The 25,066-nt window shown below is 35.5% G+C and overlaps 2 protein-coding genes across 36 annotated transcripts in view; one reads left to right on the top strand and one right to left on the bottom strand.

Moving 5' to 3' along the window:
* RB1 (RB transcriptional corepressor 1) overlaps window positions 1–25,066 on the top strand; it is a 170,876-nt gene that overhangs the window by 61,935 nt on the left and 83,875 nt on the right. For 5 of the 11 annotated variants that reach the window (XM_509777.6, XM_054664916.2, XM_063792508.1 and 2 more), the window contains 8 exons: window positions 1,858–1,967; window positions 2,891–2,968; window positions 7,779–7,866; window positions 11,287–11,403; window positions 13,968–14,024; window positions 14,423–14,454; window positions 14,535–14,611; window positions 15,619–15,815. In XM_509777.6, the coding sequence (XP_509777.3) occupies window positions 1,858–1,967; window positions 2,891–2,968; window positions 7,779–7,866; window positions 11,287–11,403; window positions 13,968–14,024; window positions 14,423–14,454; window positions 14,535–14,611; window positions 15,619–15,815 (756 nt within the window). The remainder of the gene's footprint in view (window positions 1–1,857; window positions 1,968–2,890; window positions 2,969–7,778; window positions 7,867–11,286; window positions 11,404–13,967; window positions 14,025–14,422; window positions 14,455–14,534; window positions 14,612–15,618; window positions 15,816–25,066) is intronic. The other 6 variants (XM_063792510.1, XM_063792511.1, XM_063792512.1 and 3 more) reach the window with 2 other exon arrangements.
* Window positions 1–25,066, bottom strand: part of LPAR6 (lysophosphatidic acid receptor 6) — an 85,029-nt gene that overhangs the window by 7,189 nt on the left and 52,774 nt on the right. For 19 of the 25 annotated variants that reach the window (XR_010150690.1, XR_010150691.1, XR_010150680.1 and 16 more), the window contains one exon: window positions 23,943–24,184. The exons of 3 other annotated variants lie outside the window; for them this stretch is intronic. Coding sequence is in view for 2 of the 22 variants with exons in the window: in XM_054664923.2 (XP_054520898.1) it covers window positions 24,083–24,184 (102 nt within the window). In the remaining 20 variants the exon portion in view is untranslated. Of the gene's footprint in view, window positions 1–8,533; window positions 8,615–14,208; window positions 14,330–23,942; window positions 24,185–25,066 lie in introns of those variants that run through there. 3 more of the 25 variants (XR_010150687.1, XR_010150679.1, XR_010150686.1) reach the window with 2 other exon arrangements.

Here is a 25,066-nt window from a genome sequence, read left to right on the forward strand (position 1 = left end):
TATGACCAAAAGGCATGAAATAAAATAGCTAGACTGCTAGTTCTGTAACCTGAATTGATAGCTAGTTTTTGAATTAATTTATTAATTCAACAAATATTTTTTGAATGCTTAATATATGTCAGGCACGTGCTAGATACTATGGATACAGAGATTTCACTCTCAGTCACTATCCTTAAAGTGCTAGTGGGAGAGGCTGACAAAGAAATAGACCATTACAGGAGTCTACAAGAGTGTGAAAAAAGTATTCACAGGGTTCTGTGATATCTCAAAGGAGAGCTACCTAATCCAAACTAGGGCTGATAGGTTTTGTGGAAAATAGTTTAGAGGTGATGTGATTTCAAATCTGAGTAAGCATTACAGATATAGCATTTCCAAGGGTTGGACATTGTAGATTCAAAGGTGCAGTGATGTATGATAGTATGGTCTGATCAGTGAACTCTAAGTAATTCATTAAGGTTGGGATACAGGGCAGAACAATTAAAATATGGTACTGAAGAGGCAAGAAGGGACCAAATGTTATATTAATGAGTCTTGTTACCACTTTTGGTACCAAAAAATAGGCTGTTCATAACTTTAAAATCTGTTGTAGCAATCTTTTTTCTCCTTTAAAAGGATTATAGTTTTAATATAAATCTTAAGAGTAATTTTACTTTTTCTCCAATATTTCACATAATATAGCCAATCAATAGATGACTGGTAATTAGTGCCTCAACTAAGGTAGGACAGGAACAATGATTAAACTTAAGCATGGATTACTGTTCTATCTAATACATTTATGAAGATTAATGAAAAGTTTGCATTTAATTGGATTTCTTCCTATCACTCCTTTTAAAATGCAATTTTACTTCTCTGAGGTTGGAATCACTTTGGCGTTAAAAGTCACAGTAGAAGGCATGCCAATAGTTTTCTCTTGGGCGTTGGTTTTTAAAGTATAATTAAAAAATTATGGATCAGAACTGATGAAAGATTTACAAATTCTAGCAATTGAAAAAGTATCTAAGATTGGGAATAAATTGTGCAAGTGTGTTAATTGAACTGATAAATTGAGCTAATTGTCTTGCCCAAGATACTTAACTGAAGGGTACTGGAGTGAACCAAAGGGTTTAGAAAACATTGGTAGAATATGTAATCAAGAGGATTTGCAACAATGTTTGAAAAAATGTTTTATATTGATAAGCATAAAAGATTAAAAGTAGGCTGGGTGCGGTGGCTCACGCCTGTAATTCTAGTACTTTGGGAGGCCGAGGCAGGTGGATCACCTGAGGTCAGGAGTTCAAGACCAGCTTGGCCAACATGGCGAAACCCCGTCTCTACTAAAAATACAAAAATTAGCCGGGCATGGTAGCAGGTACCTATAATCCCAGCTACTCGGGAGGCTGAGGCAGGAGAGTTGCTTGAACCCCGGGGGCAGAGGTGGCAGTGAGCCGAGATTGTGCCACTGCACTCCAGCCTGGGCGAAAGAGCGAAACTCCATCTCAAAAAAAAAAAAAAAAAAAAAAAAAGATTAAAAGTAAAGCATATATGGGATGTTTGGAAAATCTTGGCAGTTAAACAGTTATTATAATACCTATTTTTATCTTAGGTACTGTTTTGTAGCATTGGCTATCTTTGTCTACATAAAATTCTAATAAATATTTTCTATGCACGAAATAGACCTAAAATCAAAGTTGAACAAATGTTGCAATTTTCTGTACCTCACTTTTAGATAGACCCTATTTATATTGCATGCGAACTCAGTGTATATTACAAAATTAAATGTATATTATACAAAAATTCTTTAATGAAATCTGTGCCTCTGTGTGCTGAGAGATGTAATGACATGTAAAGGATAATTGTCAGTGACTTTTTTCTTTCAAGGTTGAAAATCTTTCTAAACGATACGAAGAAATTTATCTTAAAAATAAAGATCTAGATGCAAGATTATTTTTGGATCATGATAAAACTCTTCAGACTGATTCTATAGACAGGTATTGCACATGGTATATTTGACTGATTTGCTTTAGATATAGGTTGATACTGATATAGGTAGGTTATATAGTTTTTAGCTTAGTGACCTTTAGATATCATTTATAACAAATTACTTTCAAATGTCTTTATACAAAGAAAAGGTTAACAGTATTTTAAGCATATAACTTATCTACAAATATAGATTTAATGTGAATTGTGTGTCCTATAACAGTTACCTTTTTGCAGTTAACTGAATATAATTTTTTTAAATGTGCACCAAAAGATAATGGCTAAAGTAATTAGTTTCTTCAAATAGTGGTCTCTACCTTATTTCTATCCTTTCATATACTATTGCCTGCCTGGTTTATTTAAAAAAGTTTATACAAAAGTGTAGTCTCTGTTATTATCATGTAGAAACCTAAAATTGGAATGGTTGAGAGTGATTGTTAAAATTTTTGACTGATCATAAGTAAAGTTAATTTTGTGTCTTTAGCATGAACTCTTTTAATATGAAACTGAAAATATGCATAATTTAGAAGTTAAACACAGTAAAATGTTTTAAATTTTATTTAAGTGGAAATAAAGTTTTTAGAAGGAATAATGCATTGAAAAACTTGAGTTTTAATGCTTTTTAATACTGAACAACTTGATTATCAATACCACCAGGGAGAAAGCATCTGACTTTCACTTTTAAAAAAAGACTTAATGATTGGTGTACCTCTTTGTCATAAACATAATGGAAAGAGACCCACAATTAAAAAGAGTAGTGAAAAATATTTTATTTAAGCAGCAGCTGGGTCATCTATTTTCTATCCTATCTATTATTGAGTTATCATTTTATATGATTTTATGAGACAACAGAAGCATTATACTGCTTTTTTGATGCATAAAGCACAAATTGTAAATTTTCAGTATGTGAATGACTTCGCTTATTGTTATTTAGTTTTGAAACACAGAGAACACCACGAAAAAGTAACCTTGATGAAGAGGTGAATGTCATTCCTCCACACACTCCAGTTAGGTATGAATTTTCCTACTTTTAATTATATTATAATTTTGTTATTCATGGCTTTATAGTGTTTCAGATTTGTTCACGTTTCTTTATGTATTCATACATACATGTAAGAAATATATATTGAAGGCCAGGTGTGGTGGATCACACCTGTAATCCCAGCACTTTGGGAGGCCAAGGCGGGCAGATCACCTGAGGTTAGGAGTTTGAGACCAGCCTGGCCAACATGGTGAAACCCCGTCTCTACTAGAAATACAAAAATTAGCTGGGGGTGGTGGTGTGTGCCTGTAATCCCAGCTGCTCGGGAGGCTGAGGCAGGAGAATTGCTTGAACCCGGGAGGCGGAGGTTGCAGAGAGCTGAGATCGTGCCATTGCACTTCAGCCTGGGTGACAAGAGCGAAACTCCGTCTCAAAAAAAAAATGTGTATATATAATCTTTGTGTGCTGGGCATTTTACTGGTTGCTGAAGATATGGTTATTGGACCTAGTTTTGTCTGTTCTTAAAGAACATAACCTAAAATAGGAATGTGTTCCATTTCAGTAAATAAAAAAGAAAAATTAAAGTATCACTATTTGATCTGCATGCAACCTTAAAGGATTAGAACTATTTTTTATGTCTTTTTCCTCACTCATTTCCCACATCAAAATCTGTTATCAAGGCTTGTTGAATAATCTACCTCCAAAATATTTCCTGAGTGCATCTACTTTTCTCCATTTCTGCTCTCGCAACTCTTGTCCAAGACATTGTTCTCTTTCTCTTGGATTTTTTGCAGTAGCCTACTACCTGATCTTGCTCCTTCTGGTCTCATCATTGTTCCTGTCTCCTCACCATCAAAGATATTCTCCATAGAGCCCCCAGAATTTCTCCTAGAAATGTAAATCAGTTACATTCACCTTGCTGTTAAACCCACTGACTGCTTCCCATTGCAATTGGTATACAGTGCAAATTCCTTAACAATGCCTAAAAGATCTTATATGGTCTGGTTTCTGTTGCCTCTCCAACCTCATCTTGTTTTCTTTCTCACTCTGTGTTAGCCACACTTTGGCCTTCTCTCAGTTTCTTGGGCTTTCCAAGTTTTTTGAAAACCCTCGTACTTGATATTCCCTCTTCTTGAAATTTCCTCCTTTTCTTTCCATGGATTACCAACTGCTACTCTTCATTCAGCACAAATATTGCTTTTGAAAAGATATTTCTCTCTGAAGTATTTCATTATTTCTCATATCATCCTGTTCCATTCCTTTATAGCATGTATCCCAATTTATATTGATAGATTCATTTGTGTTTGCTTGTTTTTTACTAATACCCAAAATAGCCTTAAAATTCCATATCACAGAGACCATAACTTTTTTGTTCACTGTCTAATAATTAGGGCCTGTTATAAAACTTGGTACATAGTAGGCAATCAGTAATATATTTCAAATGACTGTATAGATATGTAAATGGATACATTTTCATATAAGTATAGTATATACTTTGGACAAGATAATGAGATGACACAGAAGGGACTATAAAGCAATGTCTGAACTGAATTTTGAAACATGCAAAGGCCTGTGTCACAGGATAAAGATTTTAGGGAGTGGGAACAGCATGTTCAAAGGGCTGGAATTGTGAAACATGTAAGTGGAGAAAACCCTGCTGTCACACCACCGACAACAATCAACACAGAAGACTTTTGTGACCAAATGTGGGGAAGTTTTCCTCACCAAGAAACAAGCAATCAGTTCTGCAGCAGTCACCAGCTGGGTGTCCTCTAATTTACTTCTGACACTGCTTACCTGGAGATAGTGTCAGATCCCACAGGTTGAGGGCTCAGTCCCCAAAACTGGCCCCAACTTCAGATGCCAGTTGCAAGTCTGGGTTTTTGGATCTTCTGACCAAAGGGCTTCAAGTTGGGGTTCCCATGACACCTCTTAGGTTCGATTAATTTGCTAGAGTAGTTCACAAAACTCAAGGAAACACTTCTGTTTACTGGTTTATTATAGATGATATTACAAAGGATACAGATGTGAAGATGCATAGGATGAGGCATGGGGGGATGGGATGGGAAGCTTCTATGCCCTCCCTGGCCAGACAGCCATCCAGGAGCCTCCACATGTTCAGCTATCCAGAAGTTCTCTGAACCCTGCCCTTTTGGGTTTTTATGGAGGCCTCATTGCATAGGCATGACAGATTAGATCATTGGCTATTGATTATCAACCTAACCTTCAGCTTCCCTCCCCTTCCTAGAGGTTGGGGGCTGCGGCTGAAGGTTCCAACCCTCTAACTCTGCCTCGGGCTTTCTAGTGACCAGCCCCCATCCAGATGCTTCCTAGGGGCTGCCAGCCATGTCAATTCATTAGCACACAAAAGGACATCACTGGAGTTTCTAAGTATTTTACGAGTTGTATGTCAGGATATGGGGTCAAAGACCAAACATCTATTTCACAATATCACACAACACAATGTGTCTGGGGAACTATTAGCAGCTCTGTATTGATTGACTATAAAATGAGAGTAGGAAGTCACAGGAGAGGAGAGTGGGTACTAGATATGAAGGGCCTTATATGCCATACTCACAAATTTGGAGTGTAGCATGTGCATGATATAGCCTGTGCTATAAATGGATGTTAAGCAGGGGTAAGGATAAAATCAGACATAATTTTTGCAAGTTCACATGGTAATAGTCTGTGGGGGGATAGACTGAGGAGAATAAGAAAAAGTGAGAAATAGACCTGTCAGTCTGTCTGTCTCAGTGGTTCTTAACCAGGTGTGCAAATTAGAATAACCTGAGGAATTTTGTTTTGTTTTTTCTTTTTAAAAATTTTGTGTCCCATTCCACTGAGGAATATGCCTAGGCCTTACTACCACAGACATAGTGTATAAAAATCTCTGGGCTTGTCTGTTGTAGCAGTTTACTTGAGAGTTTTTAAAGATCTGAACCAACGATAGTGGTGGGAATGAAGGAACAATAACAGATTTGATAAATATTTGATGAATTCATACTTAGAATGTTGTTCTTGAGGCATTTCTGAAGAAGATATCTAGTAAGCAGTAGGATAGCCTTCTATAGATTTGGGAATCATCAGGGGAGTTAAACCCATAAAAAAAAATGAGATTGCTTGAAGGGAGGGTGCATAATGGCAAGAGTGGGTGGCTAAGGGCTGAAGCCTAAAGGATTCTAGCATTAAGGACTAGACAGAAATTGTTAGGTTCTAGAGCAGGGGTCCCCAATTCCCGGACCAGAGACTGGTCTGTGTCCCATTACGAACTGGGCGATACAGCAGGTGAGTGGTAGACAGGCAAGTGAGCATTACCGCCTGAGCTCTACCTCCTGTCAGATCAGCAGTGGAATTAGATTCTCATAGGTGCATGAACCTTATTGTGAACTGCGCATGTGAGGGATCTAGATTGTATGCTCCTTATGAGAATTTAATGGCTGATGATTTGAGGTAGAACAGTTCAAAACCATTCCCCCTACTCTCCATGGTCCATGGAAAAATTGTCTTCCATGAAACCAGTCCCTGTTGCCAAAAAGGTTGGGGACCGCTGTTCTAGAGAATGGGAAAGTATGATTGGGGAGTGCAGAGATTGAAGCGAAGAAAGCTGAGGGAGGGAGGGAGTTTCATTAAGAGCAAGTATTTCTCTAACAGTGTCAAATGCTTCAAGGAAGGTCAAGTATTAGAACAAATGAGAAAAGTCTTTTGTTTTTATCAGTTGGTCATTTGTGGCTTTAATCACTGTAGCTTAAATATGATTAGTGGACACAGAAGCATATAGAAGCTGTGTTGCAATATATTTGAAAGACGAGGCTGGGTGTGGTGGCTCACGCCTGTAATCCCACTTTGGGAGGCCAAGGTGGGCGGATCACCTGAGGACAGGAGTTCGAAACCAGCCTGGGCAACATGGCAAAACCCTGTCTCTACTAAAAATACAAAAATTAGCCCAGCTGGGCACCTGTAATCCCAGATAATCAGGAGGCTGAGGCAGGAGAATCACTTGAACCCGGGAAGTGGAGGTTGCAGTGAGCCAAGATTGCGCCACTGCACTCCAGCCTGGGCGACAGAGCAAGACTCCTTCTCAAAAAAAAAAAAGAAAAAGAAAAAGAAAAGAAAGATGAGGAAGTGTAAATACTGGTTTAGACATGCTTAGCTGAGAACACTGAGCATATTTTACTAAATAATAGTTGAGGATCTTTTCAGCCCTAAACATTCTACAGTTCTTTGCATAATTAAAGTGTCCCAAATGTTCAGCTACTCCAAAATTGTAACATTGATATTTACCATATACTGCCCCCTTCATAATACACACACATAAAATTATAGAATTAACAAGATCTTAAGAGATTGACCTAATTTTATGCTGTGAAAGTGGTGATTTTTAAATGTATCCAGGATCTTAGTATCCTTTCTTCTTGAAGGTCTCTGTAAAGAAAAATCATCTGATTCTTTACTTGAGTTGCTAAATATCTTATTGTCTTTAATTTGAAAATGTTTAATATTTGGTTGTAATAATGTTTTCTTAAAACAATACCATTTTGTTGCCAGTTTATATAGTTTCTCCTAAAAATAATGCCACTATTTTATTGATATGTAGTTTTATTAGTAAATAAGTATATCTGTTCTATAACTATAAACTTATTGATTGTGAATACATATTTTCTTAAAGATTTAAGTAAAATGTAATTTCTTATAAACCACAGTCTTATTTGAGGGAATGTAGAGACAAGTGGGAGGCAGTGTATTTGAAGATACATTTAACTTGGGAGATAGAAAACATTTCATTTTTTCTTTTTTTCTCCCTTCATTGCTTAACACATTTTCCTATTTTTATCCCCTCTAGGACTGTTATGAACACTATCCAACAATTAATGATGATTTTAAATTCAGCAAGTGATCAACCTTCAGAAAATCTGATTTCCTATTTTAACGTAAGCCATATATGAAACATTATTTATTGTAATATCTTGGCAAAGAAACTTGAAATTAAAAGTTAAAGTACTGAGTTCTTTTTAAAATACTAATCTCCTATCTAACATGTAGTTATCCATAATCTTTTCTTGCTTTTTTAATCTTACAAATTATATATTATTAGTAGTATTGTTTTATTTATACAGTGTTATTTAAAACATTTTTATGTTTACCTATTTGCCTTGCTCACCATTCTTCCTTGCAACTTATGCCTCACTTCTGAGATAATTTTTTTCTTCTTCAGATATATCCTTTGATAATTACTTTAGTGGTATTAATTTGGGATGAACTTTTTGAGGTTTTGTTTTGTTTTTTGATCTGAAATTTTCTTTACCCTTATTTTTTTGTGAGATAGCTTTGCTCGATCTTCAATTCCAGGTTGACATTTACTTTTTAGACTCTCATAAGTTTGAAGATAATACATTACCTGGATCCCATTTTTGCTAATTAAGAAGTCTTATGCCACTCAATCTAACTGTTGTTCCTTTGTAGTTAATCTGTCTTTTTCTCTCTGGCTACTTTTAAGATCTTTTCTTTGAATGTAGTATTAGATAGGACTTAACATTCCCCATACCCCTACAATCTTTTTCATCCAATATTTAACCCATTTTTATTTACAATTCTTACCTGGCCCTGTTAGCATTATAGTTTGCAACTCCTGATAGACAATGAGTTTAATATCTGAAGGCATCTGATACCCTCTCTCCCCTAAAGACAAGGAGAAAGAAAGAGAGAGAATGAAACTATCATCTATATTGCTTGCTTGCTCCTTCACTCCTTACTTAAACTCAGATGAGGATTGGGACCCACTGAAATGCTCATCCACTAAAATTGGACATAGGGTCAGGAGACTTATTAAAATTTGGCTTATTTCAGCAACTGTGCTTTTTGTACTTGTTAACAATTCATTCATTGCCATAACCTGCCTGTGATTTTGTCATAATCTGTTGTCATCTCTTGCTATGTTCCCCCAGGAATTAGCAAAGTAATTTCTGTCATCATATTCATAATTGTTTTGGCTCAGAATTGATTTTGTTTGTCCAATATGCATAAAGTCGCTTTTGTTTATGAGTTATCTATAGCACAAGAATATATGCCAAAACATATGTACCCCAATTACCTAAACCTTTTAGCAAGGGCTAATGAAAGAATTTAAAAGAATGATAAGCCCTTTCTTCTCATATCATTTTGAATACTTCCTCCAATATTTGGAGTATGTAGGAGTTCTTTTTTATTTAAAAAATTCTGCCTCAAAGACTTTTTTTTAAACTTGGAAACTATATGATTTTTTTTATGTTTTTATACAGTTTTTCAACCCTCGCTCTCTTCCTTCCCTCCTCCCTCTAGTAGTCTCCGGTGTCTATTGTTGCCATCTTTATGTCCATGAGTACCCGATATTTAGCTCCCATTTATTAGTGAGAACATGCAGTATTTGGTTTTCTTTTTCTGTATTAATTTGTTTAGGATAATGACCTCCAGCTACATCCATGTGGCTGCAAAGGGCATAATTTCATTCTTTTTTTATGACTGTATAGTACTCCATAGTGTATAAATACCACATTTTCTTTATCCAATCCACCACTGAAGGGCACCTAGGTTGATTCCATGTCTTTGCTATTGTGAATAGCATACCAGTGAACATATGAGTGCATGTGAAAGACATTTTCTAGAGCTCAATTTAAAGCTTAACTTTTAATGAAGCTTAAAAGCTTAATTATGTAGATGATAAGTTGCATATGTCAAAGTGAACATGTCTTGAAGGTCATTATGTTTTTCCTTCATTTTACTTCCTTATTAGTTCAAATTTCTTCATTTTTAAAATTAATGCCACCTTCCCTCCATGTAAAATCTTAGAAGCTATGAACATTTTAATGGACATTTTGGCAACAATTCTTTTATGACAGGAAATGCTTGTTTGTTATATGTTTCTAAGTTTGTGTGCTGTTTTTTTTTTTAGGAATATAGAATTGCTGATATTCTAGAATGTGAAAATGTTGCCAGACAATGCACATTACAATGAAAATTATAATCTTATTTTTATTTATATATATATATGTATTTTTGAGACAGAGTTTCACTCTGTCGCCTAGGCTGGAGTGAAATGGCATGATAATTGGCTCACTACAACCTCCACCTCCTGGGTTCAAGCGATTCTTGTGACTCAGCCTCCCAAGTAGCTGGGATTGCAGAAGCCTGCTACCATGTCCAGCTAATTATTGTAATTTTTGTGGAGATGGTGTTTCACAATGTTTCCCAGGCTGGTCTCAAACTCCAGACCTCAGGTGATCTGCTCACTTCAGTTTTCCAAAGTGCCGGGATTACAGTCATGAGCCACTGTGCCTGGCCATAATCTTAATTTTAGAAACTTTATTTTTGAATGTATATATTGAATGTGTTTTATGTATAAAGGATAAAAAAATAGAATAAATCTTTGTAGCTGATGAGATTCATGCTGTGATTACTTTTTATATATCATAATATGAATTATATAATATATAATATGCATTTTAATACATCATCTTGTGATGTGTTTTAATTATTAAAGTTGAATAGCCCCACTCCAAATGATACATGTATTGGAACTTCTTTTGCAACAATTTCCCTATCTTGTATTTCTGAAAATGTAATCAAATGATTTAGCTAATTCATAACTCTTTCAAAGCACGTTTTAAAATTAGGAAATGGTCCGGGCATGGTGGCTCACACCTGTAATCCCAGCACTTTGGGAGGCCAAGGTGGTTGGATCACCTGAAATCAGGAGTTCGAGACCAGGCTGGTCAACATGGCAAAACCCCATCTCTACTAAAAAGACAAAAATTAGTGAGGCGTGGTGCGCTTGCCTATAATCCCAGCTACTTGGGATGCTGAGGCAGGAGAATCACTTGAACTTGGGAGGCGGAGGTTGCAGTAAGCCGAGATTGCGCCACTGCACTCCAGCCTGGGCGACAGAGTGACACTTCATCTCAAAAAAAAAAAAAAAAAATTAGTAAATGATACCAAGCTCAAGCCTTGGTTTTATTTCATTTGCTTTTTTGGAAGCAACATACATCCCAATATAACTCTTAATTGAAGGTATTTTATGAGAATGTATGAGGCTCTTTCTGATGGATGGAAATCTTAACAAATTTGCTCTTCTCTAGCCTAGTGGCAGAAAATTTAGATAATAGGGTTTTTTAGTTGTACTGTAGTATTCTTTGGTCATTAACATCCAGTGAAATGATATTGTCTGCTTATGTTCAGTAGTTGTGGTTACCTAGTTATTGTGGAATTGTTTCCACATTTTTATGAACAATTTAAAAAGTCATATATTATGGAGCACAAAATATTAATTCTGATTACACAGTATCCTCGACATTGATTTCTGTTTTTACCTCCTGAAGAACTGCACAGTGAATCCAAAAGAAAGTATACTGAAAAGAGTGAAGGATATAGGATACATCTTTAAAGAGAAATTTGCTAAAGCTGTGGGACAGGGTTGTGTCGAAATTGGATCACAGGTAACTTGAATTCATTTTAATTCGTGGTACTATAGAGTAATAATATTAAAAGCAGCATCTTTCCAGTTCGTATAAATACTCTAACAGTATTTGTCTAGTAGTATAAAATACTGTCAGATACTATATCCCTGCTGCCTGTGTATGCTGCTATTTATGGGTAACTTTATGGAAAACTACCTCCCACCCCATTATAAAAACTATGTAATAAAGGAACACATAGCCGTTGTAGAAATTTTGGAAAATACAACTAAGAAAAAAATTGAAATCTTTGATACTAAATTTTTGATTTTGCTTTGACTTCTACATGTATGACTGTTCATGTATGGATATCCTAATGTGAATGGGACTATACATGCCATTTGTCAGTGATATTATTGAGTGATATTATTATTATTTCAGGAAATCTAAAGCTAATATAATAGGTAAGAGTATGGGCCATGGAGTGACAGCCCTGGGTTTATATTTGGTTCTACCATTGTTGATCTTGGACATGTCATTTAACTTCTCTGAGATTCAGGTTCTATATTTGCTCTGCTTTGTTGTGTGGCATTAATGAGGATAATATACAAAAATATATTGGAAAACTGGAGTCCACTGTACACATTTATTTCAGTGTAGTGAGGTTATATTTTGATGCCATCAGTGTTTTAAACATTGATATTTAATGGTTCTTTTTGATTCTACAGCCATGTACCACTTAACAGGGATATGTTCTGACAAATGCATCATTAGGCAATTTTGTTGTGTGAACCTGGTAGAGTGTGTCTGTACAAACCTAGATGGTATAGCCGATTGTACATCTAAGCTGTATGATATAGCCTATTCGTTCCTAGGCTACAGGCCTCTACAGCATGTGTACTGAATACTGTAGGTAATGGTAACATAATGTGTTACCATTTGTGTATCTAAATATATCCAAACATAGAAAAGGTAAAGATATAGTACAAAAGATAAAAAATGGAACATTTGCACAGAGCACTTACTATGAAAGGAGCTTACAGGATTGAAAGTTGCTCTGAATGAGTCAGTGAGTCGAGTGGCAAGTGAATGTGAAGGCCTACAACATTACCTATGACATGACTGTACACTATCGTAGACTTTATAAATACTACACTTAGGCTAAACTAATTTCATAAACATTTTTTCTTTCTTCAGTAGTAAATTAACCATAGCTCACTGTAACTTTTTTACTTTATAAATCTTCAGTTTGTAAGAAACTTTTGACTCTTATAACACTTAGCTTAAAACACAAACACCTTATACAGCTGTACAAAAATATTTTCTTTCTTTATAATCCTTATTCTGTACACTTTTTTCTACTTAAAAATTTTTTCAATTTCATAAAGATTTTTGCCAAAAACAAAGACAAACACACACATTAGCCTAGGCCTAGACAGGATCAGGATTAACAATACCACTGTCTTCTGCCTCCAAATTCTGTCCCAAGTCTTCAGGGACAATAAAATGCATAGAGCTGTCAACTCCTATGACGATGATGCTATCTTCTGGAATATCTCCTGAAGGAGCTGCCTGAGGGTGTTTTACATTTAACTTTTTTTTTTTTTACAAGTAGAAGGAGGATGCTCTAAACTAATAAAAAGTATAGTATAATAAATACATAAACCAGTAACATGTTCATTATTAAGTATTATGTACTGTACATAATTGTATGTACTATACTTTTATATGACTGGCAGTGCAATAGGTTTATTTACATCAGCATCATCACAAAGATGTGAGTAATGTAATGCATTGCACTACATTACACTAAACAATAGGAATTTTTCAGCTCCATTATAATCTTATGGGACTACTGTTAGATATGCAGTCAGTTATTGACCAAAAACATTGTTATGCGGTGCATGATTATATATGAGATTTTTGCTCTTAATTTGGAAGGAAATAATATGGTGTGTGTTTATATTTCTAAAATTTGGTTATTCTTTCAAATAATGGGAACTAGTTATTTGGCTAAAACTTCTTGCTCATAAGGTCAGTTTGATCTGATTTTTGCCTGTGTCAGTTTTACTAAATTTATGGACAAAGACTGTCCTCTTAATCCTAGACAGCTGTCTTGAAAATACATGTCCTAGGTCATGAGAAATGTTATATAAGGTACATAAAGTGCTTAAAATAGTACTGGGCACATAACCTATCTTTAGTATGAATGATATAAACTGAAATGGAGTTAAGGAAATCCAGGTACTGGACCTACCCTCTTGTTAATTTACTTGGGAATGTTAATCACCACTTAATACTTAAGTTGTGAGTTTTAGACAAGCTAGCTTTTGTGTTGTCTTGGCGGCCATATTTCTAAGAAAGGTGAGAAGTATGTTTTAAGAAAAGGCTTTTTAAAAAATTTTAGTAATTGTCAGCTGGGTATAGTGGTACATGCCTATAATCCCAGCCTCTTGGGAGGCCAAAGCAGGAGGATCTCTTGAGCCCAGGAGTGTGAAGGCCAGCCTGGGCAAAACAGTGAGACTCCATCTCAAAAAAAAAAAAAATTTCATAATTGTGATTTTCTAAAATAGCAGGCTCTTATTTTTCTTTTTGTTTGTTTGTAGCGATACAAACTTGGAGTTCGCTTGTATTACCGAGTAATGGAATCCATGCTTAAATCAGTAAGTTAAAAACAATATAAAAAAATTTCAGCCGGGCGCGGTGGCTCACGCCTGCAATCCCAGCACTTTGGGAGGCCGAGGTGGGCAGATCAGGAGGTCAAGGCATCAAGATCATCCTGGCCAACATGGTGAAACCCTGTCTCTACTAAAAGTACAAAAATTAGCTGGGCGTGGTGGTGCAGACCTGTAGTCCCAGCTACTTGGCAGGCTGAGGCAGGAGAATCCCTTGAACCAGGGAGGTGGAGGTTGCAGTGAGCCAAGATTGTGCCACTTCACCCCAGCCTGGCAACAGAACAAGACACCATCTAAAAAAAAAAAAAAAAAAAAAAAATTCAATGCTGACACAAATAAGGTTTCAATTAAACAACTTCTTTTTTTTTTTTAATTATCTGTTTCAGGAAGAAGAACGATTATCCATTCAAAATTTTAGGTAAATTTTTTACTTTTAGTAAAAAAATTTTTTCTTTTTATAGAAGTAAGTATTTTATAATCTTTTTTTTTTTCCTTTAGCAAACTTCTGAATGACAACATTTTTCATATGTCTTTATTGGCGTGCGCTCTTGAGGTTGTAATGGCCACATATAGCAGTAAGTTAAATTTTCATAAATAAACACTTTTGTTCAATTTAAAGTTAAAATGTGGTGTGTTTCTTTGGTCGGGGGAGAGGGATAGTGTGAGGTTAAGGAGAAGGAATGCTTATTTTAGATCACTATATACTGAAGAATGTAATTGGTCATTATAAGCCATTTAAGAGGCTTATTTGAGTTATTTGAGGCCATCTTGGGGATAATATTTCACTAGGCTCCTCTTCTGAGTATACTGGTATACTGAATCCAAAAAAGGTACTTTTTGAAATCCCTCCGAAGACCTTTGAGATTGTAGAGTGCCAAAGGAGTATTCAAGAGTGGCCTCTACTGATATGGAAGCACTGCTGTAACCTCCATGGTTATGAAACTAAAGATTGAAGCTAGAATCCACTGGATAAACAGAACAAAGGCCAATTACAATGTTTTTAAAAACATAAATGTATCACTTTGCAAATTATGTTGCAAATGTTAAAAGAAAGTTTTGCTTGCAGAAACAAAAGGAACATTTGTATAAGGATGCAAAACACAGAAAAAGAGGAACTTTTAGTTTCCTTATTAGTAAACAGATAAGGAAAACTGTGAATCCTCATTTATAACCAAGAAATGCATATTTTAAAGAGATACCATTTTGTAACTAATGAAATTAGCAGAATCTTGTAGAATCTGTCTATCCTCTTACCAAGGATTAATGAGAATTAAAATAGATATGCCAATGGCTGATAAGACACTAAACCTGTTCCTGATATAAGTTTAGGGTATTTAAATCTTTGAAAATTTGAGATCAGCTATAAGTCCTTTCTCTAGGAAAAACACAGATGTGCATACACTCAAAATTGGAAGGCTATTTCCTATGAGTCCGTAGACTCCAAAATAAAAAATTCTGCTCTAAATAAAAATGGTTTAATCTTTCTACTGTTTTCTTTGTCTGATAATAAGTTCCAAAAAAATACCTAGCTCAAGGGTTAATATTTCATAAATAGTTACTTTTTTTTTTTTTTCATTTTTAGGAAGTACATCTCAGAATCTTGATTCTGGAACAGATTTGTCTTTCCCATGGATTCTGAATGTGCTTAATTTAAAAGCCTTTGATTTTTACAAAGTGATCGAAAGTTTTATCAAAGCAGAAGGCAACTTGACAAGAGAAATGATAAAACATTTAGAACGATGTGAACATCGAATCATGGAATCCCTTGCATGGCTCTCAGTAAGTAGCTAAATAATTGAAGAAATTCATTCATGTGCATATGGCTAACAAATTATTGTTAGTGAGAGGTGTTTCTTAACATCTACCTCAAGAACAAATAGGGAATTTAATGAATAATGTTATTTCAGTCTATAGCCCAAGAATCAAGTGGAATATTAGAATGGAGCTTTATTCGAGCACCCTAAACCATCTAATACAGCACAGTGATTTATTTAAGAATAGCTTTTCTTAAAACATGGCACTTTAAAACAAAACGGATTTTTTTTTTATACTTTAAGTTCTAGGGTACGTGTGCACAACGTGCAAGTTTGTTACATGTGTATACATGTGCCATAATGGTGTGCTGCACCCATTAACTCATCATTTATGTTAGATATATCTCCTAATGCTATCCCTCCCTCCTCTCCCTACCCCATGACAGGCCCCAGTGTGTGATGTTCCCCACCCTGTGTCCAAGTGTTCTCATTGTTCATTTCCCACCTATGAGTGAGAACATGCAGTGTTTGGTTTTCTGTCTTGGCAATAGTTTGCTCAGAATGATGGTTTCCAGCTTCATCCATGTCCCTACAAAGGACATGAACTCATCCTTTTTTATGGCTGCATAGTATATATGTGCCACATATTCCATGGTATATATGTGCCACATTTTCTTACTCCAGTCTATTATTGTTGGACATTTGGGTTGCTTCCAAGTCTTTGCTATTGTGAATAGTGCCACAATAAACATACGTGTGCATGTGTCTTTATAGCAGCATGATTTATAATCCTTTGGGTATATACCCAGTAATGAGATGGCTGGGTCAAATGGTATTTCTGGTTTTAGATCCTTGAGGAATCGCCACACTGTTGAACTAGTTTACAGTCCCACCAACAGTGTAAAAGTGTTCCTATTTCTTCACATCCTCTCCAGCATCTGTTGTTTCCTGACTTTTTAATGATCGCCATTCTAACTGGTGTGAGATGGTATTTCATTGTGGTTTTGATTTGCATTTCTCTGATGGCCAGTGATGATGAGCATTTTTTCATGTGTCTTTTGGCTGCATAAATGTCTTCTTTTGAGAAGTGTCTGTTCATATCTTTCACCCACTTTTTGATGGGGTTGATTTTTTCTTGTAAATTTGTTTGAGTTCTTTGTAGATTCTGGATATTAGCCCTTTGTCAGATGGGTAGATTGTAAAAGTTTTCTCCCATTCTGTAGGTTGCCTGTTCACTCTGATGGTAGTTTCTTTTGCTGTGCAGAAGCTCTTTAGTTTAATTAGATCCCATTTGTCAATTTTGGCTTTTGTTGCTATTGCTTTTGGTGTTTTAGTCATGAAGTCCTTGCCCATGCCGATGTCCTGAATGGTATTGCCTAGGTTTTCTTCTAGGGTTTTTATGGTTTTAGGTCTAACATTTAAGTCTTTAATCCATCTTGAATTAATTTTTGTACAAGGTGTAAGGAAGGGATCCAGTTTCAGCTTTCTACATATGGCTGGCCAGTTTTCCCAGCACCATTTATTAAATAGGGAATCCTTTCTCCATTTCTTGTTTTTGTCAGGTTTGTCAAAGATCGGATGGTTGTAGATGTGTGGTATTATTTCTGAGGGCCCTGTTCTAAACCAAAACAGAATTCTTTAAAGTATTTAGATAATTTATTTAAAGTACAGTTGTTATATATTTGAAAATGCAAATGTCTGCTCTTAAATTGTGAGATTATGCTATTTAGATTATTAAAAAGTGCATTTTTTTCTTGTTAAATATAGTAGGATTCATTTTTTCCCATTATTAAAGTATAAAAATCTATACTATTGTTCAATTATAGGTATTGGTTCAATCAATATAGGAGCACAAATTATATTGTCTAGGATTCTCTTTATAGCATTATAACTATTGATAAGGCTTTTGTTTTAATAAAAGTGGCAACTTGAGGTTATGCTCTTCAAATCAACATAGTTGGATAATACTTTGTGAATCATCAGTTTTGTAAATTAATGGTTTCTTTTGAAACTGTGTTGCATGCTAAGTATATATCTTTTAATTTGTATCAGTATATAGAAGTGGTAATTAAAAAATTAAGACTTTAGGTATGCCATAATCCTAATTTGCACATGTAACCTTAGTTTTAATTTCCTTACGTTTTGAATTTTTAATGACTAAGCGATAATTTATTTCTTAGTGTTTTCTTGTATTGCCATATAGACAGAGTGAATAGAGGAGAGAAACATGGGAAATTGATAGAAGAATGTTACACTCCTATTATTGAATTTCATAACTACTTATGGAATGAATTTACACTTGATAAGGAGTACTTAGAAGAAGACTTTCTGAATCTGGGTAATTAAGTGAAAGTAAAAATAAATAGATAAGTAAATAAAATAAGCACATAGAGTACTTTTTAAAGGCTTATGTGTCCTCTCCTCCCAGAAATTGATATTGAGACATTCCTGTATCATCTGAAAGTGACTATTGTTATTTCTTTTAGAGAATTAATTTTATTTCTATCAACACATATTTATTGAACATACGCCATATGCCTTGAATTGAGAGAGATACTGTGAAGATACAAAAAAGATAAAGGCTTGGAAAATTGTGGAGGATGTAATAGAAATTTACTGTTTAAAAATTGTTTGTACTCAAGCCTGTTTAGCTCAGTTATTTAGGGCTTCTAAACAATATTCCTTTATTTTTGAGAATTTTTGGAGAAAAAGTGACAAGCCCCAAATCTGGAAAAGAGTATGATTGATTTACAATAGGAGACGTGGAAGTCATAAGCCTCTGAATTTAAATATTAAATGTAGTATCTCTGGCAGATGAAATTATAGAGGACTTTTATTTAGTCATATATTTTTAGTGTTTGAGTCTTATATTACATTTTTAATCATAAAAACCTTGAGTGGTAGTGGATAACTTTGTGAAGATAAGTTATGCCACACAAACAGGATACTGTGTATTTTTCCTGTGAGAATAATTGACATTATAGAGAAGGGATATGGCATAGATACATTTGCGTTTTCACAGACTTTTTTTTAAAATTTGAAATATAACACATATTAAGAAAAGTATATATCTCAAGTGACAGTTTGGTGAATTTGTCACAAATTGAACACATCCGTGTAAACAACACCCAGATAAAGGCCCAGAGCAAGCTTTCATAGTCTTTTGATTCTGTGTCATAATAAAAAATTCTCGTTAAAACTGTAGATTGATAGGAACATATTCACACAGAGTTGTTGACTGAGGGAAATTTCAAATGAGGTGCTGCTTACTTCTCTCCTGCCAATAATTTAATGAAAGAAAGAACATCATCTTATTTTTAATGGTTGTGTGGGGAACTGGGTTCAGCATTTTTGCTTGACAGCCTTGAGATAAAATAAATCCATAAGGAAAAAGCCCACTTCTGTTTCTTTTCATCCCAGAGAGATTAATGGGCAATATATGAGTGTAAGATACTGGAAAAGTCTGTTGAGAAACCTAGTGAAATCTCATTCTCTGAAAAGTTGGGGGATTACAGGTGCTATCGAATGCATCATACCTAAGGGTTAGATGAAATGACTTCCAAGAGTTTGGCCCTATTAAATCTGTTAAGAGGTTTATAATGCCAGCAGGTGATGAAATGAAATTTGGATGCCTTAGTTTCAGTATTTTCAGAATTTATCATATTTTTTCAATAAATGTTTATAAATCAAAGTATGTCAGATGCTTTATTCCCTATATGATCTGTCTTTCCTGGACTATTCTGGACTCTTCCTATTGATCTCTCATTTGCTACCTTGAGACCATTTCTCTCACAGCAGCCAGAGAAATCTGCTCATAATGTAAATCTCATCATGCTAATTCCTCAGGTAAAAAACCTCCTGTGGAGGACATATTCATCTGGTAATGTTGGAAGAAGACCCTACCATATGGCTTTCTGCAAAAAAGACCACTATACTACCTGTTTGGAATACAAAAAGTAACTGACTGAAATTACTGGACAGGAAGAACAGATGCTAGTTGAGAAAGAGAAGAGGGGAGCTAGGAGCCTGAGGAGAAGGCTTTTAGTCTAGGGCTAAGTGCAGTAGGTATAGGGAAGGACAGTAAGGTAGGGCAGGGATGTCAGTGGGAAAACTATGGGTCTCTTCACCAGGAAAACTGGAAAATTGAAGCTAGGGAAACCTTGGCCACTGAAGAGAGTGGAAGAATCCTGCAAGGGAAAGAGCCAAGAAAGGGTACCCAGATTCTGTCTGAAATCTGAATAATTCCTGTATGTCACAGACTCAGAGCAGCCAAATGAAGGGCAAAAGATCTGAACTGAAACTGGAGTTGCTGCCCAATAAACAGAACAGTTCAGGTTAAGCAAAGATAATTGCTTCTTACAACAAAACCATTCTCATTTTAGAAAAATAACAGAATTTAGGATCTTCACAATGTAACATTTATGATGTTCAGGATACAATTCTAAAATTATCCAGCATAGAAAGAAGGTCAAAGAAACCAAATGCAGGTTTATAGAATAGGAGCTTTAGGCCAGGTGTGTGGTGCACACCTAATCCCAGCATTTTGGGAGGCTGAGGTGGGAGGATCATTTGAGCCCAGAAGTTCAAGACCAGCCTGGGCAACAAAGCAAGACCCCATCTCTTAAAAAAAAAAAAAAAGCTAGGTGTGGTGGCATGGTGGCATGTTCCTGTGGTCCTAGGTACTTGGAAGGCTGAGGCAACACAGCGAGACTCTGTCTCAAAAAAATAAAAAATAAAAACAAAAAAACTAGAATGGGAGCTTTAAGTTAACTTTGGTTAGGCATTGCTAAATGATGGGGATACATTCTAGGAAATACTTCATTTAGGCAATTTTGTCATTGTGTGAACATCATAGAGTGTGCTTACACAAACCTAGGTGGTATAGCCTGCTACACATCAGGGTAGGAATAGCCTGTTGCTTCTAGACTACAGACCTGTATGGTATTTTTTTTTTTTAAACCTCCACTCTTGAGTATGTCTTTTTAATATTCAATGTGATGAAACTGAAGTATGTAGAAAGTTGCATACCAAAGTATGATAGCTGTCTTGAGGAAAAATACTTATTTTATTGGTTGAGTTGTGAACTGAACCCGTCACTCTTTTCGTGAAACACATGTGTTACTTGTAAGACTGATAAGCAATTGTGTTTATTCATGCTTGGGTATGTGGTAGATTCTTGAAAGTGAACAAAGTGAGCCTGTCATTTCAAAGAAAACAACTGACAGTAAAGGTTGCCAATGATAAATTTTGTGTTTTCAAGTAAAAATTAGAATTTTAGAAACTTGTATCCACCACTGAAAGCTTGACAGAGTCCTAATATATAAAATACTTTTCTGATGAAATCGGTGGTGATATCAATGAATGTGATTTTTAAAATATTGTATACAGAGATTTGTAAACATTTACAAGAAGTACATAATTCAGTGAACCAGTATTTCCAAATGACCAAATACATCGTTATAAAATCATTCACGGGTAAGATATTCATTAAAAGTTCAAGATAAACCAATGGATTTTAAAGTCTTAAAATACGAAAAATTTATTTCGGTTCATTGAGATTGTTTCCAGTTCCACCCTGCAACTAACCTTTAAGAAACTATGACTTGTTGAGTTTTGGCGTAGTGTCAGAAAACAGTAACCATAATTATCTGAAAAGGTTATTAAAGTACTCCTCCTCTTTCCATATGAGGCCAGATTTTTCTTTGTATACTTCAACCTAAACAGCATATTGCAACAAAGTAAATGTAGAAGCGGATAGGAAAATTCAGCTCTTTGCTGTTATGCCAGATAGTGAAGACATTCAGAAGATCATAAAACAGTGCTATTGTTCTATCTTTTTTGTTTTGTAGAATATGGTTATTTTTCATTAAAAATTATTTATGTTAACATAATGGGTTTATTAAGATAAATATTTTTAAATTTTCTCAAGTTCTTTTGAGCCCTCAACATCCTTTAATGTAAAAAAGCTATTAGCTACTTTATGCTTCCTAATGGAAGAATATATAACCACCTTGAAAACATGATGTTGAAAGAAGCCAGTCACAGAAAACCACATATTGTATAAATTCATTTATATGAAATGTCCACAAGAGGCAATTCAGTAGAGATAGGAAGTAGATTATTGGTTTTCTAAGGCTGGTGGGGAGGACTAGGTGTTTTGAGGATGATGGCTAGAGAGTATGGTTTTTCTTTTTGAGATAATGAAAATGTTGTAAAATTGACTCATTATTGTAGTCAATTTTATAACACTTTTATCATCTCTGTGAATATACTAAAAACTATTGAATTGTACACATTAAATGGGTGAATTGTATAGGATGTAATTTTTTAAATTTCTGTTTTAATTACTAACAAAGTAAATATTAATAGATTTAACCCACACAAACAAAAGCTTTTGGGGTCCTTAGTAATTTTAAGAATATAAAAGGGTTTTGAGTCCAAAAAGTTTGAGAACCCTTGCCTGTATTCTCTTCCCCACTCAGACTTGTCTTTCACTCACACAACCATGTTTGTTTTTGCCTGTCCCTGAGTCTTGAAATGCTTTCCTCTGCCTTTTTCTTGACCAGATTTTAAGGTCCATTTTGCCTTTCCTGATCATCCTAGTCTATAGTCATTCTTCCCTCATTTAGTCTTAAATTGTTTATTATCTATATACTTACTAGTCATTTATAAACTTTGTTTTACTATATGTGCATATCTCATGTTAAATTCATGTAAAGTACTTAAAACAATATCTGACATTGTATTATAAAATGTAGCAGTTAATTACATAAGGGTAAAGGACAGAGAGGAGTCAACTTATGATGACATGCAGGTTTCTGGCTTGTATAACTTAAGTGGATAGTAGTGTCATTCATTAAAATAAGATACCTAGGATTGAATGAGGTTTGCTTGGGAAGATGAATTTCATTTGATTGAGTTTTAAGTAATTATAGGTCATTTCAATAGAGGTGTCAAGTAGCAGTTGGATATGTGTGTCTGGAACTTAGGAAAGAAATCTAGGCTAAGATTATGGACCATAAAAAATGCCACCCTTTTTTGACAGTTTATCTTGTGCCAGGCACTTTGGTGAGCACTTCTTAAATTTAATTTTCATCATAATCCATGAGGTAGTTTACCCTAGATCAGGAAATGAATGCTTAGAAAAGTTTAATAACTTGCCCTAGACCACACAAGCAAAATGGCAAGATCTATGATTTGAACCCAGGTCTTTCTGGCTCCAAAGCTATTAATCCTTATGCTTTGCTGAGTAACTGAAGTTTGGAGAAGGGATAAGATCACTTAAGGAGAGAATATAGTATGAGAAGAGAAGGAGGCTAAAGATAGAATTCTAAGGAGCTCTAACATTTAAAGGATGGACAGAAAAGAGAAGCCTGTGCCTACAAAAGAGATTGAAATAGAACAGCCAGGAAGATAAGAAGAAAATCAGGAGAAGTGGTATCATAGAGAGACCGACCAGGTGCAATGGCTCCCGCCTGTAATCCCAGCACTTTGGGAGGCTGAGGCAGGTGGATCACTTGAGGCCAGGAGTTCGAGACTAGCCTGACCAACATGACAAAACCCTGTCTCTACTAAAAATACAAAAATTAGCTGGGCCTGGTGGTGAATGCCTGTAATTCTAGCTACTCGGGAGGCTGAGGCATGAGAATCGCTTGAACCCGGGAGGCGGAGGTTGAGTGAGCCAAGATTGTGCCACTGCACTCCAGCCTCAGTGACAGAGCAAGACTCTGTCTCAAAAATAAAATAAAATAAAATTAAATTAAATTAAATTAAAAACTGAAAAAAAGGAAAAGGAGAGAGAGAACATTACAAAGTCTGAGTGAGTGCTTGCTCACTCAGACTTTTCAGATAGGAGCTGAAAAGTTTTAGCAACAATGAAGTCACTGGTGACAGTGACAAGGACTGTTAAATGAAGAGGTGGGGATAGGATGAGATCTGAATGAGAGATAAAGTGGACACAGTCATAATAGATGGCTTTTATCAAAAGTTTTGCCTGTGAAGAGAAATAAAGATATAACAGAAGTAAAGATACAGCTTGATGTATGTGAAGTAGAGGGAATATAAACATATTTTTTAAATCAGAAAGGTAGGGTTTAAATATTGATGGAAAAGAGCCATTAGAAGTGTTCTCTATTGCTGGATAACAAATTAGTGGCTTTAAACAAATATTTTATTTTGCTTATGATTTTTTGGGTCAGGAATTTGGGTTGAACTTGACTGGGTGGTTTGTCTCCGACTATGTGTCAGCCGGTGCCTGGAGCTATAGGGTCCACTTCCAAGATGCTTCTTCACTCACAGGTCTGGCATCTTACCGCTCCTTGGTGCACACTCAGCTCTCTTCCTCCCATCCTCCCTCCCTAGAGTGGTTAAAATGTTAAGCTTTGGAGTTTTCACCTGCAGAGAGAAGATAGGAGATTCATAGTGAAAGTAGAGGTTTTAAGAAACAGGATATTTGGCAGGGTGCAGTGTCTCACACCTGTAATCCCAGCACTTTGGGAAGCCAAGGTGAGAGGATTGCTTGAGCCCGAGTTCAAGACCAGCCTTGGCAACATAGGGAGACCCTGTCTCTACAGATAATTTTTAAAATTAGCCAGGTGTGGTGGCACACACCTGTGGTTCTTGGGAGGCTGAACTGGGAGAATTGCCTGAGCCTGGGATGTTAAGGCTGCAGTGAGCTGTGATTGCACCACAGCACTCCAGCCTGGGTGGTAGAATGAGATCCTGCCTCAAAAACAAACAAAACAAGCAAACAACCCCAAAACAAACAAACAAAAAGTAACAGGATATTTCATTAAATAATTCATTCATTAAATAATGAAGTTGAACGTAATGAATTTAATGAAGTTTAATAGGTGTAGTGGGAGTAACAATGAGAATGAAAGTGTAGGAGGTTGTAGTCAAAGAGTTGTTTCACCTTAGAATTTCTGGAGACAGAACATTTCTGGGTAGTTTACTGTATTTTAAGAAATGATCTTGGGAGTGCATGAGGATCCTGGTCAAGGAGCCAGAAAGTACAGTGAGCAAGAGTCCAGGACATGTAGCAAGGAGGAATGTGACTGAAATAAAGACTAATGTCTTCAGTGCTTGAGGGGAGTAACCAGGAGACAAGTGGGACTAAATGGGGCAGAGGGCTAGAGAGGTCCTGAAAGCAAAACTCCTGGCTCACTTAAAAAAAAACTAATCTCTCTCTCAATACCTAATCTAATGTCTAACATATAGAATTTAGGTGTATAAAGCATTAGATTTGTAATGTCCTTTGATGAATTTACCCCTTTA

This window comes from Pan troglodytes, chromosome 14, assembly GCF_028858775.2.
Source record: "Pan troglodytes isolate AG18354 chromosome 14, NHGRI_mPanTro3-v2.0_pri, whole genome shotgun sequence".
In the NCBI taxonomy this organism is placed as follows: Eukaryota; Metazoa; Chordata; class Mammalia; order Primates; family Hominidae; genus Pan; species Pan troglodytes.